Source organism: Ictalurus punctatus, chromosome 3, assembly GCF_001660625.3.
Source record: "Ictalurus punctatus breed USDA103 chromosome 3, Coco_2.0, whole genome shotgun sequence".
Classification (NCBI taxonomy): domain Eukaryota; kingdom Metazoa; phylum Chordata; class Actinopteri; order Siluriformes; family Ictaluridae; genus Ictalurus; species Ictalurus punctatus.
In genome coordinates, this window is record NC_030418.2 from 34,054,481 (window position 1) to 34,079,207 (window position 24,727).

General features: G+C 38.4%; 2 protein-coding genes across 7 annotated transcripts in view; one reads left to right on the plus strand and one right to left on the minus strand.

Annotated features, from left to right (window-relative positions):
• wdr17 (WD repeat domain 17) overlaps positions 1-24,727 on the plus strand; it is a 116,722-nt gene that overhangs the window by 71,749 nt on the left and 20,246 nt on the right. The gene's annotated exons all lie outside the window — the stretch shown is intronic.
• Positions 12,965-22,820, minus strand: LOC108263012 (uncharacterized). Of its 6 annotated transcripts, none has more exons than XR_008396354.1 (6): positions 22,712-22,788; positions 22,352-22,432; positions 19,842-21,243; positions 18,462-18,568; positions 16,731-18,147; positions 12,965-15,036 (listed from the first exon to the last, which is right to left on the minus strand). XR_008396354.1 is itself a non-coding variant. In XM_053679904.1 (3 exons), exon 2 carries the CDS (start codon positions 18,126-18,128, stop codon positions 17,385-17,387), a length of 744 nt encoding a protein of 247 aa, XP_053535879.1. In that variant the 5' UTR covers positions 18,129-18,147; positions 22,712-22,761; the 3' UTR covers positions 12,965-15,036; positions 16,731-17,384. The 6 variants fall into 6 exon arrangements, 2 of the variants coding, with proteins under 2 accessions (XP_053535879.1, XP_053535880.1); XR_008396353.1 differs by lacking the exon at positions 18,462-18,568 and adding an exon at positions 15,351-15,457 and having other exon boundaries at positions 22,712-22,787; XR_008396351.1 differs by lacking the exon at positions 18,462-18,568 and having other exon boundaries at positions 22,712-22,786.

Consider the following 24,727-nt stretch of genomic DNA (forward strand, 5'->3'; position numbering starts at 1 on the left):
TCTTCGGACATACAGGTTCAAGATGCTAATGCTCAAACTTATTGTTCCACAGATTCTGTTTGACGACTGGTTTGTGACGATAGATTTCAAAGACGCATATTTCCACATAGAAACATCACCCTGTCACAGGAAGTTCCTGAGGTTCACGTTTGGAGGCAACGCGTACCAATATTGGGTTCTTCCCATCAGGCTAGCTTTATCGCCTCGCACCTTCACAAAGTGTGTGGATGCCATTCTGGCACCCTTGCAACTCCAGGGAATCCGTGTACTACACTACCTGGATGACTGGTTAATTCTAGCACTATCCAGGGTACTGGCGATTCAACATCAAAATGTTGTTCTCACCCACATGAGGAGCTTGGGTCTCAGGTTGAACCTCAGGAAAAATATGCTTTCTCCAGTGCAGAGGACAACTTTTCTCCGAGGACGAAACCTCCGAGAATAATCAGTGTCACGCAGTGATGCCTACGTGCTCTGAGAATTCGGAGGTGTCCCCGGTTTCTAACCTTGGGTCATTATTTGGAGTGGCCCTCATCGGGAGTGGCATATAAATCTTCTAGAGCTGCGGGCCGTATTTCTAGCACTGAAGTTCTTTCTTCCTCAATTAAGAGGTCACCATGTGTTAGTTGTGACAGACAACACAGCGGTGGTCTCATATATCAACCACCAGGGAGGGTTATGTTCACGCCCCCTGTTCAGGCAGGTGCAAATAATTCTTCTCTGGGCAGAGGGAAAGTTCTTGTCAGTGAGTTCAACGTACATTCTGGGCAGCCGGAATGTGGGGGCAGACATCCTGTCGAGGCATGGTTGAAAGCTCCATCCTTAAGTGGCGGAGTCCATACGGCGGCGGTTCGGCCAAGTGAGAGTGGATGTGTTCGCCTCCGAGGAGACAACGCATTGCCTGTGGTTCACCCTCACTCCTCCCGCACCATGGGGCTGGACGCCATGTTGCATATGTGGCCGTAGTCACAACTGTATGCTTTTTCCCCTATTGCTCTGCTCCTACAAGTTCTAGCGAGAGTTCACCAAGACCATCTAAGTCTACTGTTAGTAGTATCTTATTGGCCAGCTGGAATATGGTTCTCAGAGATAATATTCCTGTTAGACGGCACTCCTTGGGAGATGCTCGTCTACAGGGATTTATTGTCTCAAGCTGGAGGGCTGATTTATCACCCTCGGCCGGACCTGTGGAAACTGTGGGCCTGGCCCCTGAAGGGCACCAGCTCATAGATTCTGGTCTCAGAACTGAGGTTGTAGAGACCGTGTTAAACACTAGAGCTCTAGCCATGAGGAAATTGTATGCGCTCAAGTGGCGACATTTTGTCTCGTGGAATGTCAGCTAAACCCAGTGAACTGCGCAATAGCTACAGTCCTGGAGTTCTTACAAGGACGTTTCTCAGCAGGTTTGGCTCCTTCTATAATCAGTGTCTACGTGGCCACCCTTTTGGCCAGCCACGCCCCTATTTATGGAGCCTCTGTGGGGCAATATCCTCTAACTTTGAGGTTTCTGCATGGTGTCAGGCGGCTGAGGCCCATATACAGACCACGCATACATTTCACGGACCTTTCTGTGGTCCTAGAAGGTCTGTCAGGTGCTCCATTTGAGCACTTAGAGTCAGCCTCAGAGAAGCTTCTGACTCTAAAGGTAGCTATTCTGCTGGCCCTGACATCTCTCAAGCGAGTAGGAGATCTACAAGCTCTCTCTGTTGGCCATTCCTGCCTTGACTTTGCCCCTGGTTTAGCCAAGGCCTTCCTATATTCTAGTCCAGATTATATTCCTAAAGTGCCTATGTTTGCTGCCCAGCCAATAAAGTTGCAGGCTTTCTGCCCTCCTCCATTCCTCATACCGGAACAAGAGAAATCACACCTACTGTGTCCAGTATGGGTTCTCTCTACTTATATCCACTGCTCCGGCCACTGGCGTAAGTCGAAGCAGCTGCTGATCTGCTTGGCGGTGACAGCAGGGGTAATGATGTGTCAAAGCAGCGCATCTTTAATTGGAGAGTGGAAGCAATCTCTATTGCTTATGAGGCGGCTGTCTCGCTCGCAGTTACTAGCATCAACAAGATCAATAAATTAGGCAGTGTTGACTATAATGTTCAGACAAGAAAAAAGATTGTTTATCAATGATTGTTCTTGTTTTGTTGAATAATGACATACATTTGAGAGAGAGAGAGAGAGAGAGAGAGAGAGAGAGAGTTATATAATAAGCTGATTTAAAATGAATAGAAATATATTTTTAAACTTTTTCACATTTTACTGCAAGTAAAAGAACATAAGGTTTTTAACTCTATTCAGGTGATTAAGCAGAGTGGTAAAACATTATATAAATTATTTTTCCAGTTACTACCATCAAATGGAATCAAGATCAATAAATTAGTCAGTGTTAACTATAATGTTCAGACAAGAGAAAAAAAACACCCAAAGGCATTAGATCACAGAGATTTTCAGTATTACATAACTGCAGGTGCACCCTTCCCTGCCACCTGACATTGTGTTGTAACATGGTCTTACATGTAGAACTAACTTATATGAAGGGTTACAGTTTAGGTTAGAACAAGGGTTTGTATAATTTCTGTAGAAACAACAGAAATCACTGTCATTTACTGTATTTAAATATCTGTTGACTTTGTGTAAGTTTAATAATTTATCTATGTACCCAGAGTTAATAGTATGATACATCCGCAGCGGTTTTTATATTTATTATGATCCCAAAAACTAGAATCCTCTACTTGTATCGAATACTCAGCATTCAGATCAGAGTCGTTACACAGTGTTGAATACCCAGTTCCCTGATCAGTGTCCTCTTGCAGTCTCAAATACCCAGTTTTTGTGAGAAAGATCTCTAAGGTCAGCAGCCTGATAATCCGATAGATTTAAAAAAAAAAAAAAAAATAGAACCATCTTACAAAGCTGAGCTCCGCCCTAATGACCTGCCACTCGCACTTTCCACTAGTGAGGTGTGTTCCATAAATACATGCAAAACTGCTGGCCTGATGGCATCCCAGGCCAGGTACTGTAGTCAGGGCCTATACAGGGCAGTTAGCCAGGAATATCATGGATATTTTCAACCTGTCCCTACCCCAAGTAGTGGTCCATACCTGCTTTAAAACTGCCATCACTGTGCCTCTATCCTGTCATTTACACAGCTATCATTGGCAAGTGTTTTGAGAGGCTGGTCTTTTCACATATGAAAGCCTGCCTGCCCTGATCACTGGATCATTATCAGTTTTCCTACCAGCTCAACAATTCAATAGAGGACACCTACCATAACCCACCTGGATAAAAGCTATTCATCAATTTCAGTTCAACCTTTCCAAGTTGATCTCTAAATACACAGACCTCGACATCTCCATCTTCCATTGTAATAGGACCCTGGATGTCCTTGCTATTAGACATCATTCTGTTAGGCTTGGCAACCACACCTTCTACACCTGCAAACTCAACACTGCACAGGGCTATTTGCATAACCTTCTCTACTCCCTCTTCAACCACAAATGCATACCTGCGTATGGCTCCAAAGCTATAATCAAATTTGCAGACACCAAGGTGGTAGGCCTGATCAGCAATCAGAGTTCCTCACTGTCCACATGTCGAAGGACTTGTTCAGCACATACAAGAATGCAAAAAAAAACCCCAAAAAACAATGTTATTTCCTCTCAGGAATTAATGTCCTCATGCAGAGTGTTTGATTGCTTGGAAAGTAAACTGATATATACTGAGGCTACAGTGGGAGTGTCCAAGGTTACTTAGCAATAGCAAACCTCTCAATGAAACAGTAATGTGCTGGTGGAGAAACATTTTTTTTTCTTTGCAGCTTTATAGGTTCGGCTAATGAATTTGTTCTGATGAACATTGAGATACGTTGTAGTTAAAACTTCCATCCATTTTTAGTACTTGTATTCTATAATGTGTAGTTGTTGGAAAATGTAAGTACAAAAATAATTATTTGTACTTACCTTATATATATATATATATATATATATATATATATATATATATATATATATATATATATATATATATATATATATATATATATATATATTTGAAGATCCGGTCATGTGGTAGGAAGTTTAGAAATTGTAGGTAGAGATTGTAGGTAGAAGGTATAATTTTCTGGCACAGCGGTCCCCAACCTTTTTTGCGCCACGGACGGGTTTAATATCAGACAATATTTTCACGGACCGGCCTTTAAGCTGTGGCCGATAAATACAAGAAAATAAAATGATACGACCAGCATAAAAACTGGGGTATTTTTTAAAAAATATAATAATAAACGTGAATCCAATGTGAAATCGCAACTTTATTAGCAGCGTCCTCGTAACATCACGCCAACAACATAACATGAGTAACATCCTCTCTGCCCCCTGACGCTCTCTGGTCGCTATGGGAACGTTTCAACATGCTTTCAAAATAAAAGGCACCGCAAAAACAAATATAACGTGCATGAAAAATACAACTCACCGTAATGCTGAATCATGTCCGAAATGAATAAAGCTTTGAATTTCAAGCAGGTGAATTCAGAGCCAATATATGTGAATTATGTGTAGATTCAAACTGAATAACAGGCTTGAAGTCAGGATTACTGTTACTTTCATTGTCTCCCATGGGAGATAATTGTCTCGGAGAAGAGAAGCACTGCACCAGCACATGACAACATAAGACAATAAATAGCACGATACAACACGGCATCACAATAAATCATACTATAAACACAATATATATATTGTGTTTATATAACTATAAACACAATATATTTCTTTCAGAATATATATATATATATATATATATATATATATATATATATATATATATATATATATAAACAACATACATAAATTTAAATTAAAATACCACGATCTTAGAACCTGCTCGCTGAATTACCTTTTCTTTCAGAATTCTGTTCAGAATTGATAAGTTTCATTGACAGTGGAACAAATGAGTATTTATATCTATTGTATTTACACAGAGCTGCCCTGTATACCTCCTTCTGGAGGTCAACAACACACTCAGGGTTCAATACATGGGTGAGATCAGATAGAATCTTATTTGCCTGCCTAATGACCGATTGTTCAAAAATATCACGGGGATTAGGGAGAGTGGGCATACCCTAAATCTTCCCTGCTGTTTTTTTATCAAATTGAAAATGTGGGTTCTTGATTTAACTGTTAAGTTCCCAATCCTGCTGGTTCTCCCATAATGTAACACAGTCTCAATAGTAGCTCTATAAACAATTCTTACAGTACACTAAGAATGAATCCCTCCTTAAACACTAATCCTTCCTTCCACACAATGAGCTCATCTCATCCTTAATTATTAATGTTCACAGCATGATTTTTTTCTTCCGTTTCTTGGCTCTCTCCATCTGTTGAAGTTTTTCCTCTTTCGCTCCTGGAATAGTGATGATTAAAAAAAAAAAAAAAAAAGACAGTTATACATATTCGCATAACATTCCCCCAAAAGAAATGAAAAAAAGAAAAAAGAAAAAGGAAATAAAACCCCCAAAAGAAAGAGTTCATTTGTGAAACAAATGATGAAGATGATTCAACATCAGTGTTTTGGTTCCTTGAAGACGTGACGATTGGTGTACAGGTAGTCACAACATTCCTCCTTCCTTTGGTTTTCATTAATGTTATTGTCCTTTCTCCCGTCTCTGCTTTGCTATTTTTTCCCTCTCTTTCGTTCTTCTCTCCTTGCTCTCCTCTATTACAGTTTTGCCGAGGAGATGATGATGATGACGATACAAAAATGACAATTATAAATATTCTCGTAACATCCCACCAAACAAACGTAAAAAAGAAATAATGAAAAAGAAAATAAAACCCCCAGAAGAAAGAGTTCATCTGTGACACTGGAGATGATTCAGTATCAGTGTTTTGGTTCTTTGACATGATGGTTGGTATACCGGTAGAGGTTGTTAGGACATCCTTAGACGGCGGTTGAGGAATAGAAGTTTGGATGGTATTGTCCTGTAGAAAATTGTTTAGTTGACTCTCCGCACTAGTTGTGTGTATTTGTGTATTATTATTTGTCAAGACGGGAGGTGTTGCGATCTCTTTGTGAACATCTTGGTTTGTAAAAGACGTAAGCGCTGGAATGCAAGTGGGTGTTGGTACAGCTTTGTGGTGTCCTTGTGTGTTATTCGTCATCACAATCGTAGGTGATTTGCTCTCTTGTACTGGACTGCAGATGGAGGTTGTCGTTTGAGCGGGACATGGGGGTTGTCGGTTGCTCAGTTCTACAGGACTTGTGTTTGTTTTCTGTTTCGAGTACCCAGTTCTCGACAGAAATTCCTCTAAGGTCAGATCCCTGATATTCAGAATGAGGTTCTTGCTAATGCGGTAGGTGGCATGTTTGTTGAAACTTGACTGATCACTGTGCTGAGTCACATAAACGGTATGAAGCCACTTATTGTCGAGGCTGATTATGATGCGGTCCATGTTGCTGTTGTCTTGGGAATGAGTACAATCTTCTCTGACATACCCGGGAAGCTTGGACGCATATGGATAGCTTAGATTGCCCACCACATAGTAGGGGAAAGCCACATTAGGCAGAAGTTTACCACTGTTTCTCTCATATCTGTTCTCGAATCGGTGGAAACCAAAATCTTTATTCTTTGGATCACAGCTCAACTGCAAAACATCGTTTTGATCAAGAGAGAGACACTCATTAGAAAACCAGTACAGCAGCTTGAGACCATGTCTTGGATGAGGTTGACCAAATCTAGACTGCTCCAGCTGCTCTATTTCTTCCACTGTCTTCATGGTGGCTCCTGTTGAGGGTCTAAAAACATATTTTAGGTATATTTGTTAAAATCCATGATTTACACACTAAGGGCCATATTCAGAGTTGAATTAAGCACAGTGAGGATTTATAACTGAAATCGCACCTGGAAATACAAACACGGGGCAGAGTTTAAGCAAAACTTTTTGTGTTAAGTCCAGGACCGCTCAGTCTGACAGTTTATTATAACCACAATATGACATGATGGATATAATGATGAGCAACACTTAGAGCGACGAGTGCTCAGTCAGCCTAAACCAGCTTGAACCATGGTCGCATTTTCTTTACAGGAGAGCATACTCCCTCTCTCCTTTCGCCGAGCCCCACACGAATTTATGGAGATACTAGAGATCCAGATCCTTTCTGCCTCTGGATGGAGCTCAAATCTTCTCTAATTCCAGACTGCTGGGACTACGGCTGCTCCTAACGCCATACAGACTCCATATAAATCCATAATGAACTTTTTCACAATATCTGTTGTTACCCAGGTGAGGATGGGTTCCCTTCTGAGTCGGGTTCCTCTCAAGGTTTCTTCCTCTTAAAACATCTTAGGGAGTTTTTCCTCGCCACCGTCGCCACTCAGTGGCTCGCTCAGTTGGGATAAATTCGCACCTTTAATATCTGTATACCGTGTTGATATTTCTGTAAAGCTGCTTTAAGACAATGTCTATTGTAAAAAGCGCTGTACAAATAAAATTGAATTGAATTGAATTGAATACTGAAAGAAAAAAATAAATGCCATTGTTTTATTTATTCAACAAATCAAAATAGTGAATTAAATGCATAATAAAATAGCCAACATCCCATGTCCAGATTAAGGTCTCGTGTGCTCGATTTAGTATCTCATGGCTTCTTTAATTTGTGTGCATGAGTAACTCTCGCATGGTAAAAACGAAGAAGAAAAAAAAGCTAATTAATAGGATGAGCTGGATCAAGTGTTATTTTCTAAGCTGCTGAATAATGGTGGTATTAGTGGGTAAAAAAAAAAAATGCCGTTTCCTTCTTCAGTCAGCATTGTCAATCCCTGATATTTATTTATTTATTTATTTATTTGAAGGCTTAACGGTGTACGCTTGTATTTAAAGGGAATGGTCTAGATCAGTGGTTTTCAAAGTGGGGGCCGCCAGGGGGCGCCAGGGGGACCTCAACAATGTTGTGTGAAAAATAAATTCTCACTCTCAGACAGCCACACACACACACACACACACACACGCACGCACACAATCAATTACTAATGTAATGTAATGTAAAGATGTAAGATGTAATTATTAATTAAAAAAAGGGGGATATATTCAGAAGTCTGTATTTTTAATGTGTTTTAAAGACATCTTGCAAAAGGGGGGCCTCGGTCAAATGTTCATGCCATTTGGCGGGCCTTGCCCTGGAAACGTTTGGGAACCCCTGGTCTAGATGCTGCTGGGGGGGGAAAGTGTCTCAGACCATTCTACTGGTATGAACTTGTGAAAAAGTTGGGGGGGGGGATGCAGCAGAAAAGTAAGTTAACCAGCTACTTAACTAAATCTGAATACTTGTAACTTTCCCAACATACAGTAAATATTAACAGAACCTTTGGGCTTAAGTCTGCAACTGAATGCAGACCTAAAGAAACTAACCAATAAACGTTAAAAAATTTATTAAATGATGATAAAATCATCGGCCTCGTTTATGACATGAGGCAATAGAAAAAGTGACAGAAACATGCCTATATGTTTACCTTCATTTACAAATTCATTTACTAACATTGTTCATATACAGCTGGGGAAATAAGTATTGAACGTACGTATCAACACTTTTTTCAGTAAATATATTTCCAGTGAGGGTATTCACATGAAATTTTCACCAGACATCAGTATTAACTCAAGAAATCCGGAAATATAAAGAATTCACACCATTAAAGTCTATAAATGAAGTTAAGTGTAATAAAGAGGAAGGATAGTGTGTATAATTCTCCGTACACGCTTTGCATACAAAAATTAGATGAATGTCAGGAGGCATTTTACCCATAAATCCATAATCCATTGGTTTAAAAAATCATTTCCTTTGCAAAACAGGTGATCCTAAGCATTAAGGAAAGATCAAGAATGACCCAAGCATGCTCAGTAATGTCACATGTCACCAATTAACATCATCCATCCAACCTCCCCAAACACATACTGTACACACAACATAATAACAAGCAGATTCAACAAAGGTATTAACGATTTAATATTTCAACTTATAACAACTTATTGCCATATTAGTTCAGTGGCAAGGGCTGGACAAGTATACGGTCTTGTTATTTAAAGAAAACGTCGAGTTGTTCCTATGGTAAAGTTTTCTGTAAGGCAACGTTTACGGAAGGAGTCTCCAGTGTTAGTGCTTTGTCACAGTAAGTTGTTTGTCACAAGAAAGTCTTCAGGACGAACGAGTTTGTGCTTTCCAATGTCTTGTTATGACAAGCTGCTTTAACTTCGAGAGCAGGGGGAATGAGAAACTGTTGAGGAAACGACTCGTGTTCCATAACATTAAATGTAGATATAAATAGTTTAAAACGAGTCGTGTCAATTATTGAAAAAAAATCGTTGGGCTGTTTATTGAAAATGTAAATGATATTACATAGTGACAACGAGAATGCCTTATGCTACTACCTTTAATGTTGGACCGTATCACACCACCCTGGCATGAGTTATTTTCTTGTGAGTGAAAGTGAGTTATATAATTCATCATTTCTAGCAGGAAATATTTAACATTGCAGTTAATCAAAGCGCATTAGACTCTAAATTGTGCACACAGGTGATTTAAACCAGTCATTAAAATGTCATTTAAATTCAAAAAGTAATTGTTGATAAATCTATTTCCTTTTTTTATTCCTCGCTGTCAAGATGCAACAAAATCCTGACCAACTAATCAGAAAGCAACGGGAATTCCAGCAATGTACATGATGCTTAGCTGCTATAAATACATTACACACTGCAAACATCGGCCCTCACGGCTTCATACTCACTTCTGAGGAAACAGAAACTCAGGAAACAGGAGCGTCCAAGTTAGCTTCGTGAGAATGATCAGTCATTCTCAGTAGGTGGTGTTTTCAAAATAAGCCTTATTTTAGCAATAGAAATGTCACAACCTGTCGCACTAGTCCAGATCGTTAGAGAAATTATATCCGCTTTATATAGTCAAAACAAGCAAAAATGGTGGTGTGCAAAGGGTAAAAACAACAGAGATTAAACAGAGAAGTTATTATTTTGAAATCCCTCAACGGGTCGTGAGTCAAACTGCAAAAGAAACAACTGACACGCGTCTCTCTTCCTTCATAACAGACTTCACTTATCTCATCTGTAACTGCATGTCTCACGTGAGTGGCTTTTGCACGGAAAAGGCGCAAGGATAAAGCAGCTCATTTCTGCTCGTTTATGCCAGTAAACGTCCGAAATGAAAAAAAAGCCACGTGACTTGGAAATGACATGGAATTTACAAAGTGATATGTTTGTCAAGAGACATTTTAAATATTGCTTCAAATAGTAAATGAAATTAAACAGTTCTTTTCAATCTAAATGTGTCACTTACTAAGCACTACTAAGGTAGATTTAATAAATAATACATAAGAAAAAAAAAAAAGCATTTGAAATAAGTTGATAAAATTGTGCAAGTCAAGAAATTCATATTCTCAGTGTGAATTAGCAAAACACTAGAAAAATTATATTTAAAAATGTATAAGATAAATCTAGGTGTACTGTACCTTATGTGGTGTATTAGACAGCTTGTTTCTGCTGAGAAACCCAAGTATGAATGAACAATACGGCTGTATAAACGTTGCTAATGTTAGCTGTAACTCGTCAGTCAGGTCTATCTGGATGTAACGTTACCTTTTGAAGTTTAAGAAAGCATTTCATAATGGTTTTTTTTTTTTTTCTTGTTCTGTGAGCTGTTGTATTCCTATATGGAATGGGATGCTCAACAAGTACATTTGAGTGTGATAGTCAGGTGTCCACATACTATTGACCATGTAGTATAAATATAGCATATTGTGCATTATGAGATGCTTTTCTGCTCACCATAGTTTTAAAGAGTGATTATTTAAATAACCAATAGCCTTCGAGTCAAATCAAGTGGCTTTATTGTGATTTAAACCATATACGGCCGGTGCGGTACACAGTGAAACGAAACGATGTTCATCCAGGACCACGGTGTTACATACAACATCACACTAACCACACGAGACGACGCGGAACTAAATAAGACCTACACATTTTTACATAAAGTACACGTGTAAATGTGTGCTAACAACGCAAGACAGTACAGTAAGTACTAAAACAGGACAAGTGACAGTGTTCTAGTGTAGAAGTGTCCGATATAACAGGAAGTGCAAGAGAATAACATTATAATAAAAATGCTGTGAATGTAAAACATACTTACTATGACGTAGTATTCAGATTAGCTCACACCATATGTAGACATGCCAGGTAAAGAGTATAGTGGTGACAAGAAATTAAGTACAATAGCAGATTTATTCAGATTATTACAGCATTTATATCAGCTTTAACTTGTCAAAATAACTGAAACGGTCTGTTAATTAGTGCGTAATTCACACTTCTTTTCAAAGGGTAAACGAGAAAGAGTGTACAAGGACGTATAGAATGATCTGTAGTGATGTCAGCTTTAGAAGAGTCATTGATCGTGTGAAGCAAAACAAAACAAAACAAATGGCTGACGAGCTTTCCTCATCCCTCAAGGCAGCTTCACTGGAACAACGGGTTGCTTTATGAGGAGGAGGTGTGGAGATGATTCTGGAATGAAGACACTAGGCAGATGCACTGCATGACAATGCTCAATTTTTTAATTATTATAGTAGACACATTTGAAATATTACAAGCAGCACTTGGTAGAAATTTCCTGCATTAAGGCTAGTATTAACTTCGTAAAGCTTGTACTGGCAAAAGCATAGCAATATTTGCAAAATGGCACGAGACGGAACTGGTGTGTAGATTGTTGTCGGTTGTGTAGCAGGAAGTAGGGGTTGATGGTTGACGTCTTCAAACATCTGGACTTTGCTTGGATGTATTTTTGGATACCTTCAGCAACCCATTTCTGAGAGGAAGTTCTGTAAGGTCAGCCTCCTGATAATCATAAGGAGGCCCCGGCTGATGCGGTATGTGGCGTCCAAGTTGTAGTTTGACTGACCTTGGTGCTCGGTTATATAGACTTTATCAAAGCGCTCCTCATCGACGCTGACTATGATGCGGTCTGTATTGCTTTCATCGTCATGGTTGGTGTAATCTTCCCGAACGTACTGAGGCAGATCATTTGCTCTTGCTCTGCTCAGATTGCCAACCTCATAGTAGGGAAGATCTATATCAGGTAGGATTTGAACACCATTTTTATTGTGCCTGTTCTGAAATGGGTGGAAACCATATTTCCCTTCCTCAGGATCGTGGCGCCAGCACATCTGTTGGTCGCCATTAAAATTGAGACAGCGTTTAGCAAACCAGTAGAGCAGCTTGAGGCCGTGTCGTGGATGAGGTTGACCGAATCCAGAGTTCCGCAGATGATCCAGTTCATTTAGTGTCTGTGGAGCCGCCATGATGAGTCCTTATCAGGGTCTATACATGAAATATTAAATATAAACAAAAACAAATAAAACGTATTGTTAGAAGACCTAAACTATTCACCAGCTATACCATACATGTAGATTTGGTCTTTTAGGTAACCTATATATCATATCATGAATAATTATTTGAAATAAAAAATGTTGTTTTTATTGACAGAAATAGTAGCTACTGTGTTTCAAAACAACGTTATTTTCTATTTTTTTCTTTGTAAATAATAAAAAAAGACCTAAAACAGAATGAAGGTCTTTTTTTTTCTGAAAGGAATTTGGTTGTCGCTGATGGAGCAAAACTGTCAAAGCCATCTTCATGGTTTTGAAGTGTTACCATCCTCGGTGACCTCACTGATCTTTAGGACGTCCGTGTGGGGACATCCTCAGCAACAGAGCGATTTCCACCCTGTCAACAAAAAAACTGACCTTTTTGTAATTTACTTTGTTTACGATTTCATTTTGTGACGTACAAAGAAACAAAAGAAACACAAGTTACTTTTCAATTTTGTTGTTGTTTTATTTGTTCTGTTACTGACTCAAAAATAGGATGGCCAAGAAGTAAACAGACCTATACCGACCTCGAGCTTCACTTTCTGAGGCTGAGATTTTCAGTAATATATCTTTATTACCTAGAAACACTTTCAATATTACAAGCCTTACTTTAATCTTAACAACAACAACTTCATCAATTTCATTTTAAAAAATGCATTTTTGAATAATGAGTGTCACGTGTATCGGCTTTTTAACTGATTACACAATATAGTTGAGATTATGTAGAGGACTTTTATTTTGGAGCTACATAAATATCAGGAGGTATTCGATATGTTGAATAATGACATACATTTGACAGATAATAAAAAATAAAAAAAAATAAAAAACTGCTAAAGGCATTAGATCAGAGAGATTTTCAGTATTATATCGTTATTACCTAGAAACACTTTCAATATTACAAGCCTTACTTTAATCTTAACAATATTACAAGCCTTACTTTAATCTTAACAACAACACCTTTATCAATTTCATTTTAAAAAATGCAATTCAGTTGTTCAGATGCCCACAGACATTACAGGACTGAGTACATTTTATTGATCGTATTGTTCAAAGAGATACGACCTGTACAGTGTAAAGAATCAACCAAAATTCCCTGGCATTCCCCCTCGTATGTGTCTGTAACTGCTCCTACTGGCTTCCACAGATCAGTGTATGTTCTTACTGTATCTTCAGCTCTACTTTTGAACAAAGTGGTATTCAATATTACTATAGAATGATAGTATGATATATATAAATGTAGTCTTATAATAAAACAGTAAGATCTAAACACATACTCAATGTGTAATGTTAACCCCAAAAGAAATGGCATCATCATTTTAAACTTACTTTCTATGGAATTGTAGACTCTCTCTTCTAAGTAGCAACAATCAAGTAGTTCGAGGTCCAGAAATGAGAGTTCAGGAGAGCAAGAGCTGTGTTCTGAACTCCTCCAGGACTGATGGTCTGGGTGTGGGTTTCAGATGTGTCTCTGCTCTGGCTTTCTAACAGCATGTGTTAACTTCTCAGGAAACAGAAACTGATCTGGACTGAGACCGTGGGCGTGTCCAAGTTAACTTCTGTCCACATGAACAAATAGTTTTCTCTTGTTTTGCCCTGTCTATGCTGTTTGCCAGTCGCCTGAATTCTGAATAAAGCTTTTGCATACCTGGACTTGTGCCCTTCCCTGCCACCTGACATTGTGTTGTAACATGGTCTTACTTGTGTGGCCAACATATAGGAAGGGTACAGTTTAGGTTAGACCAAGGGGTGAAATTAGGTGTTGTAGATTTTGTTCGAACCAACAGAAATCACTGTCATTTACTGTATTTAAATACCTGCAGACTTTGTGTAAGTTTAATAATTTATCATTCATACCCAGAGTTTATAGTATAATACATCTCCAGCGGTTTTTATTTTTATTATTATCCAATAAACTAGGGTCCTCTATTTGTATCGAACACTCAGTATTCAGATCAGAGACGTTACGCAGTGTCGAATACCCAGTTTCCTGATCAGTGTTTGTTCTCAGTGTCGAATACCCAGTTCCCTGATCAGTGTTTGTTCTCAGTGTCGAATACCTAGTTCCCTGATCAGTGGCCTTTCTCAGTGTCCAGTACCCAGTTTCTGTGAGAAAGTTCTCTAAGGTCAGCCGTCTGATAATCATAATGAGGCCCCTGCTGATGCAGTACGTGGCTTCCTTGTTGAAATCTGTCCGATCACTGTGCTCGGTCACATAGACTCTGTCAAACCACTCATCATCAACGCTGACTATGATGCGGTCCATGTTTCTCTCGCTGTGATTACGGTTTTGGATATAATCCTCCCGAACGTAATCTGGCAGGTCGTCTGCTCCTGCTCTCCTCAGATTGCCCACCTCGTAGTAGTCAAGCTCCACCTGAGGCAGTAGTTGATCATTGTATTCGTCAATTCTGTTTTCAAAAAGGTGGAAGCCGAAATATCCTTCCTCTGGATCGTACTGCCAGCACATCTCATTGTCGTCATCAAAATACAGACAGTCGTGAGCAAACCAGTAAAGCAGCTTGAGTCCGTGTCTTGGATAAGGTTTACCAAATCCAGTCTCCTCCAGCCTCTTCAGTTCATTCAGAGTTGGTGGTTTGGGCATCGTGTCTCCTTCTTATGATCTGTAAATAAAACATTCACTATGAAAAATGTAAAAATTTCATGTCACAAAGTTACAGCTTTACCTCTGACTGTTACAAAGTGCTGACACTGGAGACTCCTTCCATTAGTGTTAAATAAAGGTCTCCTTACAGAAAATGTCAATAGATCACAAGGATATATCAGTACATATAAATCCAGGAGGACTGAACCTCGTGTGGTACAATAACCAGGAAATACGTTATAGTTTTCACAGGAAGTCTGAGCATCCACTGAATTTTTTCAGCAGTAAATGCAGTCCTAAATCTATCATAGCAAAACTGTTCATGTGAATTACAGTCCAAAGCCGTCTTCATGGTTTTGAAGTGTTACCATCCTCGGTGACCTCACTGATCTTTAGGACGTCCGTGTGGGGACATCCTCAGCAACAGAGCGATTTCCACCCTGTCAACAAAAAAACTGACCTTTTTGTAATTTACTTTGTTTACGATTTCATTTTGTGACGTACAAAGAAACAAAAGAAACACAAGTTACTTTTCAATTTTGTTGTTGTTTTATTTGTTCTGTTACTGACTCAAAAATAGGATGGCCAAGAAGTAAACAGACCTATACCGACCTCGAGCTTCATTTTCTTCTTAATTAATAGGTAAATAAATATTTTATACATTTGAGAGAGAAAAAAATAAAACGAAAAAAAAAAACAGACAAAGGCTGAGATTTTCAGTAATATATCTTTATTACCTAGAAACACTTTCAATATTACAAGCCTTACTTTAATCTTAACAACAACAACTTCATCAATTTCATTTTAAAAAATGCATTTTTGAATAATGAGTGTCACGTGTATCGGCTTTTGAACTGATTACACAATATAGTTGAGATTATGTAGAGGACTTTTATTTTGGAGCTACATAACTATCAGGAGGTATTCGATATGTTGAATAATGACATACATTTGACAGATAATAAAAAATAAAAAAAAATAAAAAACTGCTAAAGGCATTAGATCAGAGAGATTTTCAGTATTATATCGTTATTACCTAGAAACACTTTCAATATTACAAGCCTTACTTTAATCTTAACAATATTACAAGCCTTACTTTAATCTTAACAACAACACCTTTATCAATTTCATTTTAAAAAATGCAATTCAGTTGTTCAGATGCCCACAGACATTACAGGACTGAGTACATTTTATTGATCGTAAACTCATTTTTGAATAATGGGTGTCACGTGTATCGGCTTTTGAACTGATCACATAATATAGTCGAGATTATGTAGAGGACTTTTATTTTGGAGCTACATAAATATCAGCAGGTATTCGAACACGAGAAGGAAAAAGAATAGTGTAAGGCACCAAAATGTACAGAGATGCAATTCAGTTGTTCAGATGCTCACAGACATTACAGGACTGAGTACATTTTATTGATCGTATTGTTCAAAGAGATACGACCTGTACAGTGTAAAGAATCAACCAAAATTCCCTGGCATTCCCCCTCGTATGTGTCTGTAACTGCTCCTACTGGCTTCCACAGATCAGTGTATGTTCTTACTGTATCTTCAGCTCTACTTTTGAACAAAGTGGTATTCAATATTACTATAGAATAATAGTATGATATATATAAATGTAGTCTTATAATAAAACAGTAAGATCTAAACACGTACTCAGTGTGTAATGTTAACCCCGAAAGAAATGACATCATCATTTTAAACTTACTTTCTATGGAATTGTAGACTCTCTCTTCTAAATAGTAACAATCAAATAGTTTGAGGTCCAGAAATGAGAGTTCAGGAGAGCAAGAGCTGTGTCCTGAACTCCTCCAGGACTGATGGTCGGGTTTTGTTTGCTAACCAGGAATCCGTGCTTAGTTGCCAGGATCCACCCACCATTTCATCTCAAACGGCTAAAAAAAGTACATAAAGTGTACTGTAAACACATTATGTGCTGGAAGCATGATCATGATGATAAAAATCCAAAACGCTGTTATTCCAGAGGTTTTTCCTGATGTTGTTCAGTAGTGTGTGTGGGTTTCAGATGTGTCTCTGCTCTGGCTTTCTAACAGCATGTGTTAACTTCTCAGGAAACAGAAACTGATCTGGACTGAGACCGTGGGCGTGTCCAAGTTAACTTCTGTCCACATGAACAAATAGTTTTCTCTTGTTTTGCCCTGTCTATGCTGTTTGCCAGTCGCCTGAATTCTGAATAAAGCTTTTGCATACCTGGACTTGTGCCCTTCCCTGCCTTCTGACTCTGTGCTATAACATGGTCTTACCTGTATGGCCAACGTATATGAAGGGTATAGTTCAGTCATGTATTTAAATACCTGTACACTTTGTGCAAGTTTTATAATTGATCTTTTATACCCAGAGTTTAAAGTATGATACATTTGCAGCAGTTTTCGTATTCATCATGATCCCCAGAACTGTCGACACTTTCTTCCTCAGATCTTTGATCAGAGTCCGATGGCAGTCTTGAATACCCAGTAATCAGATCAGTGTTCGCTTCCAGTGTCCAGCCCCTAATTTCTCTGACAACATAATCATATTCATCATCGTCATCATCATCATCCTCTGTATAACTCTGATCAGAATCCTCTTCTGTCCAGTACCCAGTTTCTGTGAGAAAGTTCTCTAAGGTCAGCCGTCTGATAATCATAATGAGGCCCCTGCTGATGCAGTACGTGGCTTCCTTGTTGAAATCTGTCCGATCACTGTGCTCGGTCACATAGACTCTGTCAAACCACTCATCATCAACGCTGACTATGATGCGGTCCATGTTTCTCTCGCTGTGATTACGGTTTTGGATATAATCCTCCCGAACGTAATCTGGCAGGTCGTCTGCTCCTGCTCTCCTCAGATTGCCCACCATGTAGTAGTCAAGCTCCACCTCAGGCAGGAGTTGATCACCGTTTTTGTCAATTCTGTTTTCAAAAAGGTGGAAACCGAAGTATCTTTCCTCTGGATCGTACTGCCAGCACATCTCATTGTCGTCATCAAAATACAGACAGTCGTGAGCAAACCAGTAAAGCAGCTTGAGTCCGTGTCTTGGATAAGGTTTACCAAATCCAGTCTCCTCCAGCCTCTTCAGTTCATTCAGAGTTGGTGGTTTGGGCATCGTGTCTCCTTCTTATGATCTGTAAATAAAACATTCACTATGAAAAATGTAAAAATTTCATGTCACAAAGTTACAGCTTTACCTCTGACTGTTACAAAGTGCTGACACTGGAGACTCCTTCCATTAGTGTTAAATAAAGGTCTCCTTACAGAAAATGTCAATAGATCACAAGGATATATCAGTACATATAAATCCAGGAGGACTGAACCTCGTGTGGTACAATAACCAGGAAATACGTTATAGTTTTCACAGGAAGTCTGAGCATCCACTGAATTTTTTCAGCAGTAAATGCAGTCCTAAATCTATCATAGCAAAACTGTTCATGTGAATTACAGTCCAAAGCCGTCTTCATGGTTTTGAAGTGTTACCATCCTCGGTGACCTCACTGATCTTTAGGACGTCCGTGTGGGGACATCCTCAGCAACAGAGCGATTTCCACCCTGTCAACAAAAAAACTGACCTTTTTGTAATTTACTTTGTTTACGATTTCATTTTGTGACGTACAAAGAAACAAAAGAAACACAAGTTACTTTTCAATTTTGTTGTTGTTTTATTTGTTCTGTTACTGACTCAAAAATAGGATGGCCAAGAAGTAAACAGACCTATACCGACCTCGAGCTTCATTTTCTTCTTAATTAATAGGTAAATAAATATTTTATAAATTTGAGAGAGAAAAAAATAAAACGAAAAAAAAAAACAGCCAAAGGCTGAGATTTTCAGTAATATATCTTTATTACCTAGAAACACTTTCAATATTACAAGCCTTACTTTAATCTTAACAACAACAACTTCATCAATTTCATTTTAAAAAATGCATTTTTGAATAATGAGTGTCACGTGTATCGGCTTTTGAACTGATTACACAATATAGTTGAGATTATGTAGAGGACTTTTATTTTGGAGCTACATAACTATCAGGAGGTATTCGATATGTTGAATAATGACATACATTTGACAGATAATAAAAAATTTTAAAAAATTAAAAACTGCTAAAGGCATTAGATCAGAGAGATTTTCAGTATTATATCGTTATTACCTAGAAACACTTTCAATATTACAAGCCTTACTTTAATCTTAACAATATTACAAGCCTTACTTTAATCTTAACAACAACACCTTTATCAATTTCATTTTAAAAAATGCAATTCAGTTGTTCAGATGCCCACAGACATTACAGGACTGAGTACATTTTATTGATCGTAAACTCATTTTTGAATAATGGGTGTCACGTGTATCGGCTTTTGAACTGATCACATAATATAGTCGAGATTATGTAGAGGACTTTTATTTTGGAGCTACATAAATATCAGCAGGTATTCGAACACGAGAAGGAAAAAGAATAGTGTAAGGCACCAAAATGTACAGAGATGCAATTCAGTTGTTCAGATGCTCACAGACATTACAGGACTGAGTACATTTTATTGATCGTATTGTTCAAAGAGATACGACCTGTACAGTGTAAAGAATCAACCAAAATTCCCTGGCATTCCCCCTCGTATGTGTCTGTAACTGCTCCTACTGGCTTCCACAGATCAGTGTATGTTCTTACTGTATCTTCAGCTCTACTTTTGAACAAAGTGGTATTCAATATTACTATAGAATGATAGTATGATATATATAAATGTAGTCTTATAATAAAACAGTAAGATCTAAACACGTACTCAGTGTGTAATGTTAACCCCGAAAGAAATGACATCATCATTTTAAACTTACTTTCTATGGAATTGTAGACTCTCTCTTCTAAATAGTAACAATCAAATAGTTTGAGGTCCAGAAATGAGAGTTCAGGAGAGCAAGAGCTGTGTCCTGAACTCCTCCAGGACTGATGGTCGGGTTTTGTTTGCTAACCAGGAATCCGTGCTTAGTTGCCAGGATCCACCCACCATTTCATCTCAAACGGCTAAAAAAAGTACATAAAGTGTACTGTAAACACATTATGTGCTGGAAGCATGATCATGATGATAAAAATCCAAAACGCTGTTATTCCAGAGGTTTTTCCTGATGTTGTTCAGTAGTGTGTGTGGGTTTCAGATGTGTCTCTGCTCTGGCTTTCTAACAGCATGTGTTAACTTCTCAGGAAACAGAAACTGATCTGGACTGAGACCGTGGGCATGTCCAAGTTAACTTCTGTCCACATGAACAAATAGTTTTCTCTTGTTTTGCCCTGTCTATGCTGTTTGCCAGTCGCCTGAATTCTGAATAAAGCTTTTGCATACCTGGACTTGTGCCCTTCCCTGCCTTCTGACTCTGTGCTATAACATGGTCTTACCTGTATGGCCAACGTATATGAAGGGTATAGTTCAGTCATGTATTTAAATACCTGTACACTTTGTGCAAGTTTTATAATTGATCTTTTATACCCAGAGTTTAAAGTATGATACATCTGCAGCAGTTTTCGTATTCATCATGATCCCCAGAACTGTCGACACTTTCTTCCTCAGATCTTTGATCAGAGTCCGATGGCAGTCTTGAATACCCAGTAATCAGATCAGTGTTCGCTTCCAGTGTCCAGCCCCTAATTTCTCTGACAACATAATCATATTCATCATCGTCATCATCATCATCCTCTGTATAACTCTGATCAGAATCCTCTTCTGTCCAGTACCCAGTTTCTGTGAGAAAGTTCTCTAAGGTCAGCCGTCTGATAATCATAATGAGGCCCCTGCTGATGCAGTACGTGGCTTCCTTGTTGAAATCTGTCCGATCACTGTGCTCGGTCACATAGACTCTGTCAAACCACTCATCATCAACGCTGACTATGATGCGGTCCATGTTTCTCTTGCTGTGATTACGGTTTTGGATATAATCCTCCCGAACGTAATCTGGCAGGTCGTCTGCTCCTGCTCTCCTCAGATTGCCCACCATGTAGTAGTCAAGCTCCACCTCAGGTAGGAGTTGATCACCGTTTTTGTCAATTCTGTTTTCAAAAAGGTGGAAACCGAAGTATCTTTCCTCTGGATCGTACTGCCAGCACATCTTATTGTCGTCATCAAAATACAGACAGTCGTGAGCAAACCAGTAAAGCAGCTTGAGTCCGTGTCTTGGATAAGGTTTACCAAATCCATTCATTTCATTCAGAGTTCGTGGTTTGGTCATTGTGTCTCCTTCTTATGATCTATAAATAAAACATTCAATATGCAAAGTGTAAACATTTCCGTGTTAAAAAATGTTACAGCTTTATGTCTGACAAAGTTCTAAGAGCTATACAGTGAGAGAGAGAGAGAGAGAGACTGAGATATACAGCGAGAGAGCGAGAGACTGACATATACAGTGAGAGAGAGACTGAGATATACAGCGAGAGAGAGACTGAGATATACAGTGAGAGAGAGACTGAGATACACAGCGAGAGAGAGACAGAGATATACAGTGAGAGAGAGAGACTGAGATATACAGTGAGAGAGAGACTGAGATATACAGTGAGAGAGAGAGACTGAGATATACAGTGAGAGAGAGACTGAGATATACAGTGAGAGAGAGACTGAGATATACAGTGAGAGAGAGACTGAGATATACAGCGAGAGAGAGACTGAGATATACAGTGAGAGAGAGAGACTGAGATATACAGTGAGAGAGAGAGACTGAGATATACAGTGAGAGAGAGAGACTGAGATATACAGTGAGAGAGAGAGACTGAGATATACAGTGAGAGAGAGACTGAGATACACAGCGAGAGAGAGACAGAGATATACAGTGAGAGAGAGACTGAGATATACAGCGAGAGAGAGACTGAGATATACAGCGAGAGAGATACACAGCGAGAGAGAGACAGAGATATACAGTGAGAGAGAGACTGAGATATACAGCGAGAGAGAGACAGAGATATACAGTGAGAGAGAGAGACTGAGATATACAGTGAGAGAGAGACTGAGATACACAGTGAGAGAGAGACAGAGATATACAGCGAGAGAGAGACTGAGATATACAGTGAGAGAGAGAGACTGAGATATACAGTGAGAGAGAGACTGAGATATACAGCGAGAGAGAGACTGAGATATACAGTGAGAGAGAGACTGAGATATACAGTGAGAGAGAGACAGAGATATACAGTGAGAGAGAGACTGAGATATACAGTGAGAGAGAGACTGAGATATACAGTGAGAGAGAGACTGAGATATACAGTGAGAGAGAGACAGAGATATACAGTGAGAGAGAGACTGAGATATACAGTGAGAGAGAGAGACAGAGATATACAGAGAGAGAGAGAGATACGTATGCTGTCATACACTATTCGGTGTTGTTTTCTCCTGTGTCTCTGGTATCTGCTTCCTCACTCTCACTATTCAGGAAACAGAAACTTATTCCTCCTGAGACAGTGGAAGTGTCCAAGTTAATTAAGTTATGAGTAAATAATCTATAAGGAATTATCCACTAAATCAAAAGTATTTCAAAGCATAAATCACATACAGGAATCTAAACCAATGTGTCTCCTATCTGAAATGATTTACCCTCTTGTTTGTTTGTTTGTTTGTTTGTTTGATATAATTTTCTAAAATGCTAAACCTGATTTTTCGACATACACGTGTAATAGGACTTTACACTCAGTTGTAGTTTTGAAATAATTCATGTCTTTGTGTTAAACTTACTTTCTTTATGAATTTGTAGGTGATTTCCTATGAAACGCGACGTTCATGGTTAGAGCTTCAGGAAGTATCGCTGAGTGCCGCCTTAGAGGAAGTGAAACGAGAGTAACTGTACAGTGGAAGCTGTATGAAAGCCTGATAGATTACCTAATGATCTGCAAACCTTGGCTTTTGCACACAAAGTACAATCAACAAAGTAGAAACAAGAAAAGATCTTATTAAACATGTCTCAGTTATTAACTAGCTAAATGCAAATCATTCGTCCGTGCGTATCCCTTTCATATATGGCATCTGCATGCTTACAGCTTTCATTTAAAGGCTGTTTTTTAGAATATATGAAATATATTGAAGTATATTTGATAATATCTGAATATATATATATATATATATATATATATATATATATATATATATATATATATATATATGAAAAATCACATCCAAACCATACACACCATGATGCTGATTTGTGTGGCACCATTAAGAGCTTTCCTCCTAAACCAATATGGCTGACGGTGACAGATGCAACACGGGCATTTCTGTCTACATTTTCTGCAAGAAAAGGTCTAATCAAGCTTAAAATAAAGTCTCTAAAAATGTATATATAAATAAATAAATAATTGCAATAAACTAAACTACATATTTATTGCATTTGTATATATATATATATATATATATATATATATATATATATATATATATATATATTATCATTTTGAACTTCAAAAAGTTTTTTTAAATGTCCTGTAATATTTTACACCTTCAGTATTTTTAAAAATAGAGATAGGGGAAGAATAATCAATTACAAGCACCGTTACAATGGGAGTAAGGTACAACACAGCACTTTGTTGACAATCAATAATTAATTAACAACTAGAGGGGTAAAGTTCATCATGACAAATGTTGACATTGGCTTGACAAAGTTAGTCTAAACCTTGAAGCTGAAAGACAGAAAGAAAGAAAGGGTGAAAGACAGACAGACAGAAAGACAGACAGACAGTTACGGGTAAAAGGATCGATGACAAATAGTGCGATACAAGTAGAAAGTCAGACGGAGTGAGAGAGTGACACGTAGATTGATAGAAAGAAATACAGAGAGAGAGAGAGAGAGAGTGTCAGTGTGGGTGTGTGTGCTGTACTGGTGGATTGATAGAGAGATAAATGGAGAGAGTGTGTGGCGTTGACAGAGAGATGAAGTGAGAGAGTCTGTTACAGGTATATGAACAGAGTGAGAGGGAGGGAAGACGGAGTTCAGGCCGTGTGCACGCAGGTGTGTGTGTGAGCTTTGACAATTTGAAAGTCTAAGAAAATGTAAGTCTATGGGAGTTTTTGGGATATTTGATCATCCTCTCTGGTTAAAACTGTATGTCCGATCAGTCCGATCAAAAAAACAGAGCATGATCGGTCTGATCAGCCTGAAGCACTGCGTTGAGTCTGGTGAAAGTAGCTTGAAAGCTCAAGGAGTTAGAACAGTCAGAAATTTTCAATGGAAGTCAATGGGAATTTTGGCCATTTTGAGCTTCCGTAACAGGAATACTGTAATTCTGATCAGTTAGAAAAGTCACATGGACCCAAATCAGAACAGGCTAAAGGTCTGTGACGGGTTTTGTGTATGTAGCGTGAAAGCTGTAAGAGGAGTAGCGTTTAGAAATTTCGGGTCTCGGGAATAATACTAATAAGCTTAAACAGCAGAACAGAAGTCGAGTCATCATAATTAATAATTAAAGCTTTTCTCTGGCAGTAAATATTAATTTAAGTTGTTTATTAAAATAAGTTTACAATTTCATAATGACTTAATAGCACATCCACAGACACTAAATAACCTTTGTAGCTTAACACACTAGTGTAGTATACTGTATATGAAAAGCTCTTCAGGACCTCAGAACAATTTGCTTTAGATATGTGTTCAAACAGACGGAAACGGATATCTTTTTCTCACTGGCTCATCCCATGTTTATTATATATTTATTAAAGAATGACACGTCATCATTGTTATTCAATCATAGTTATACAAGCTAT

Excerpts from the sequence above, each read along its gene's own strand:
- LOC108263012 (XM_053679904.1), bottom strand. The coding sequence starts at position 18,128 with ATGCCCAAACCACCAACTCTGAATGAACTGAAGAGGCTGGAGGAGACT.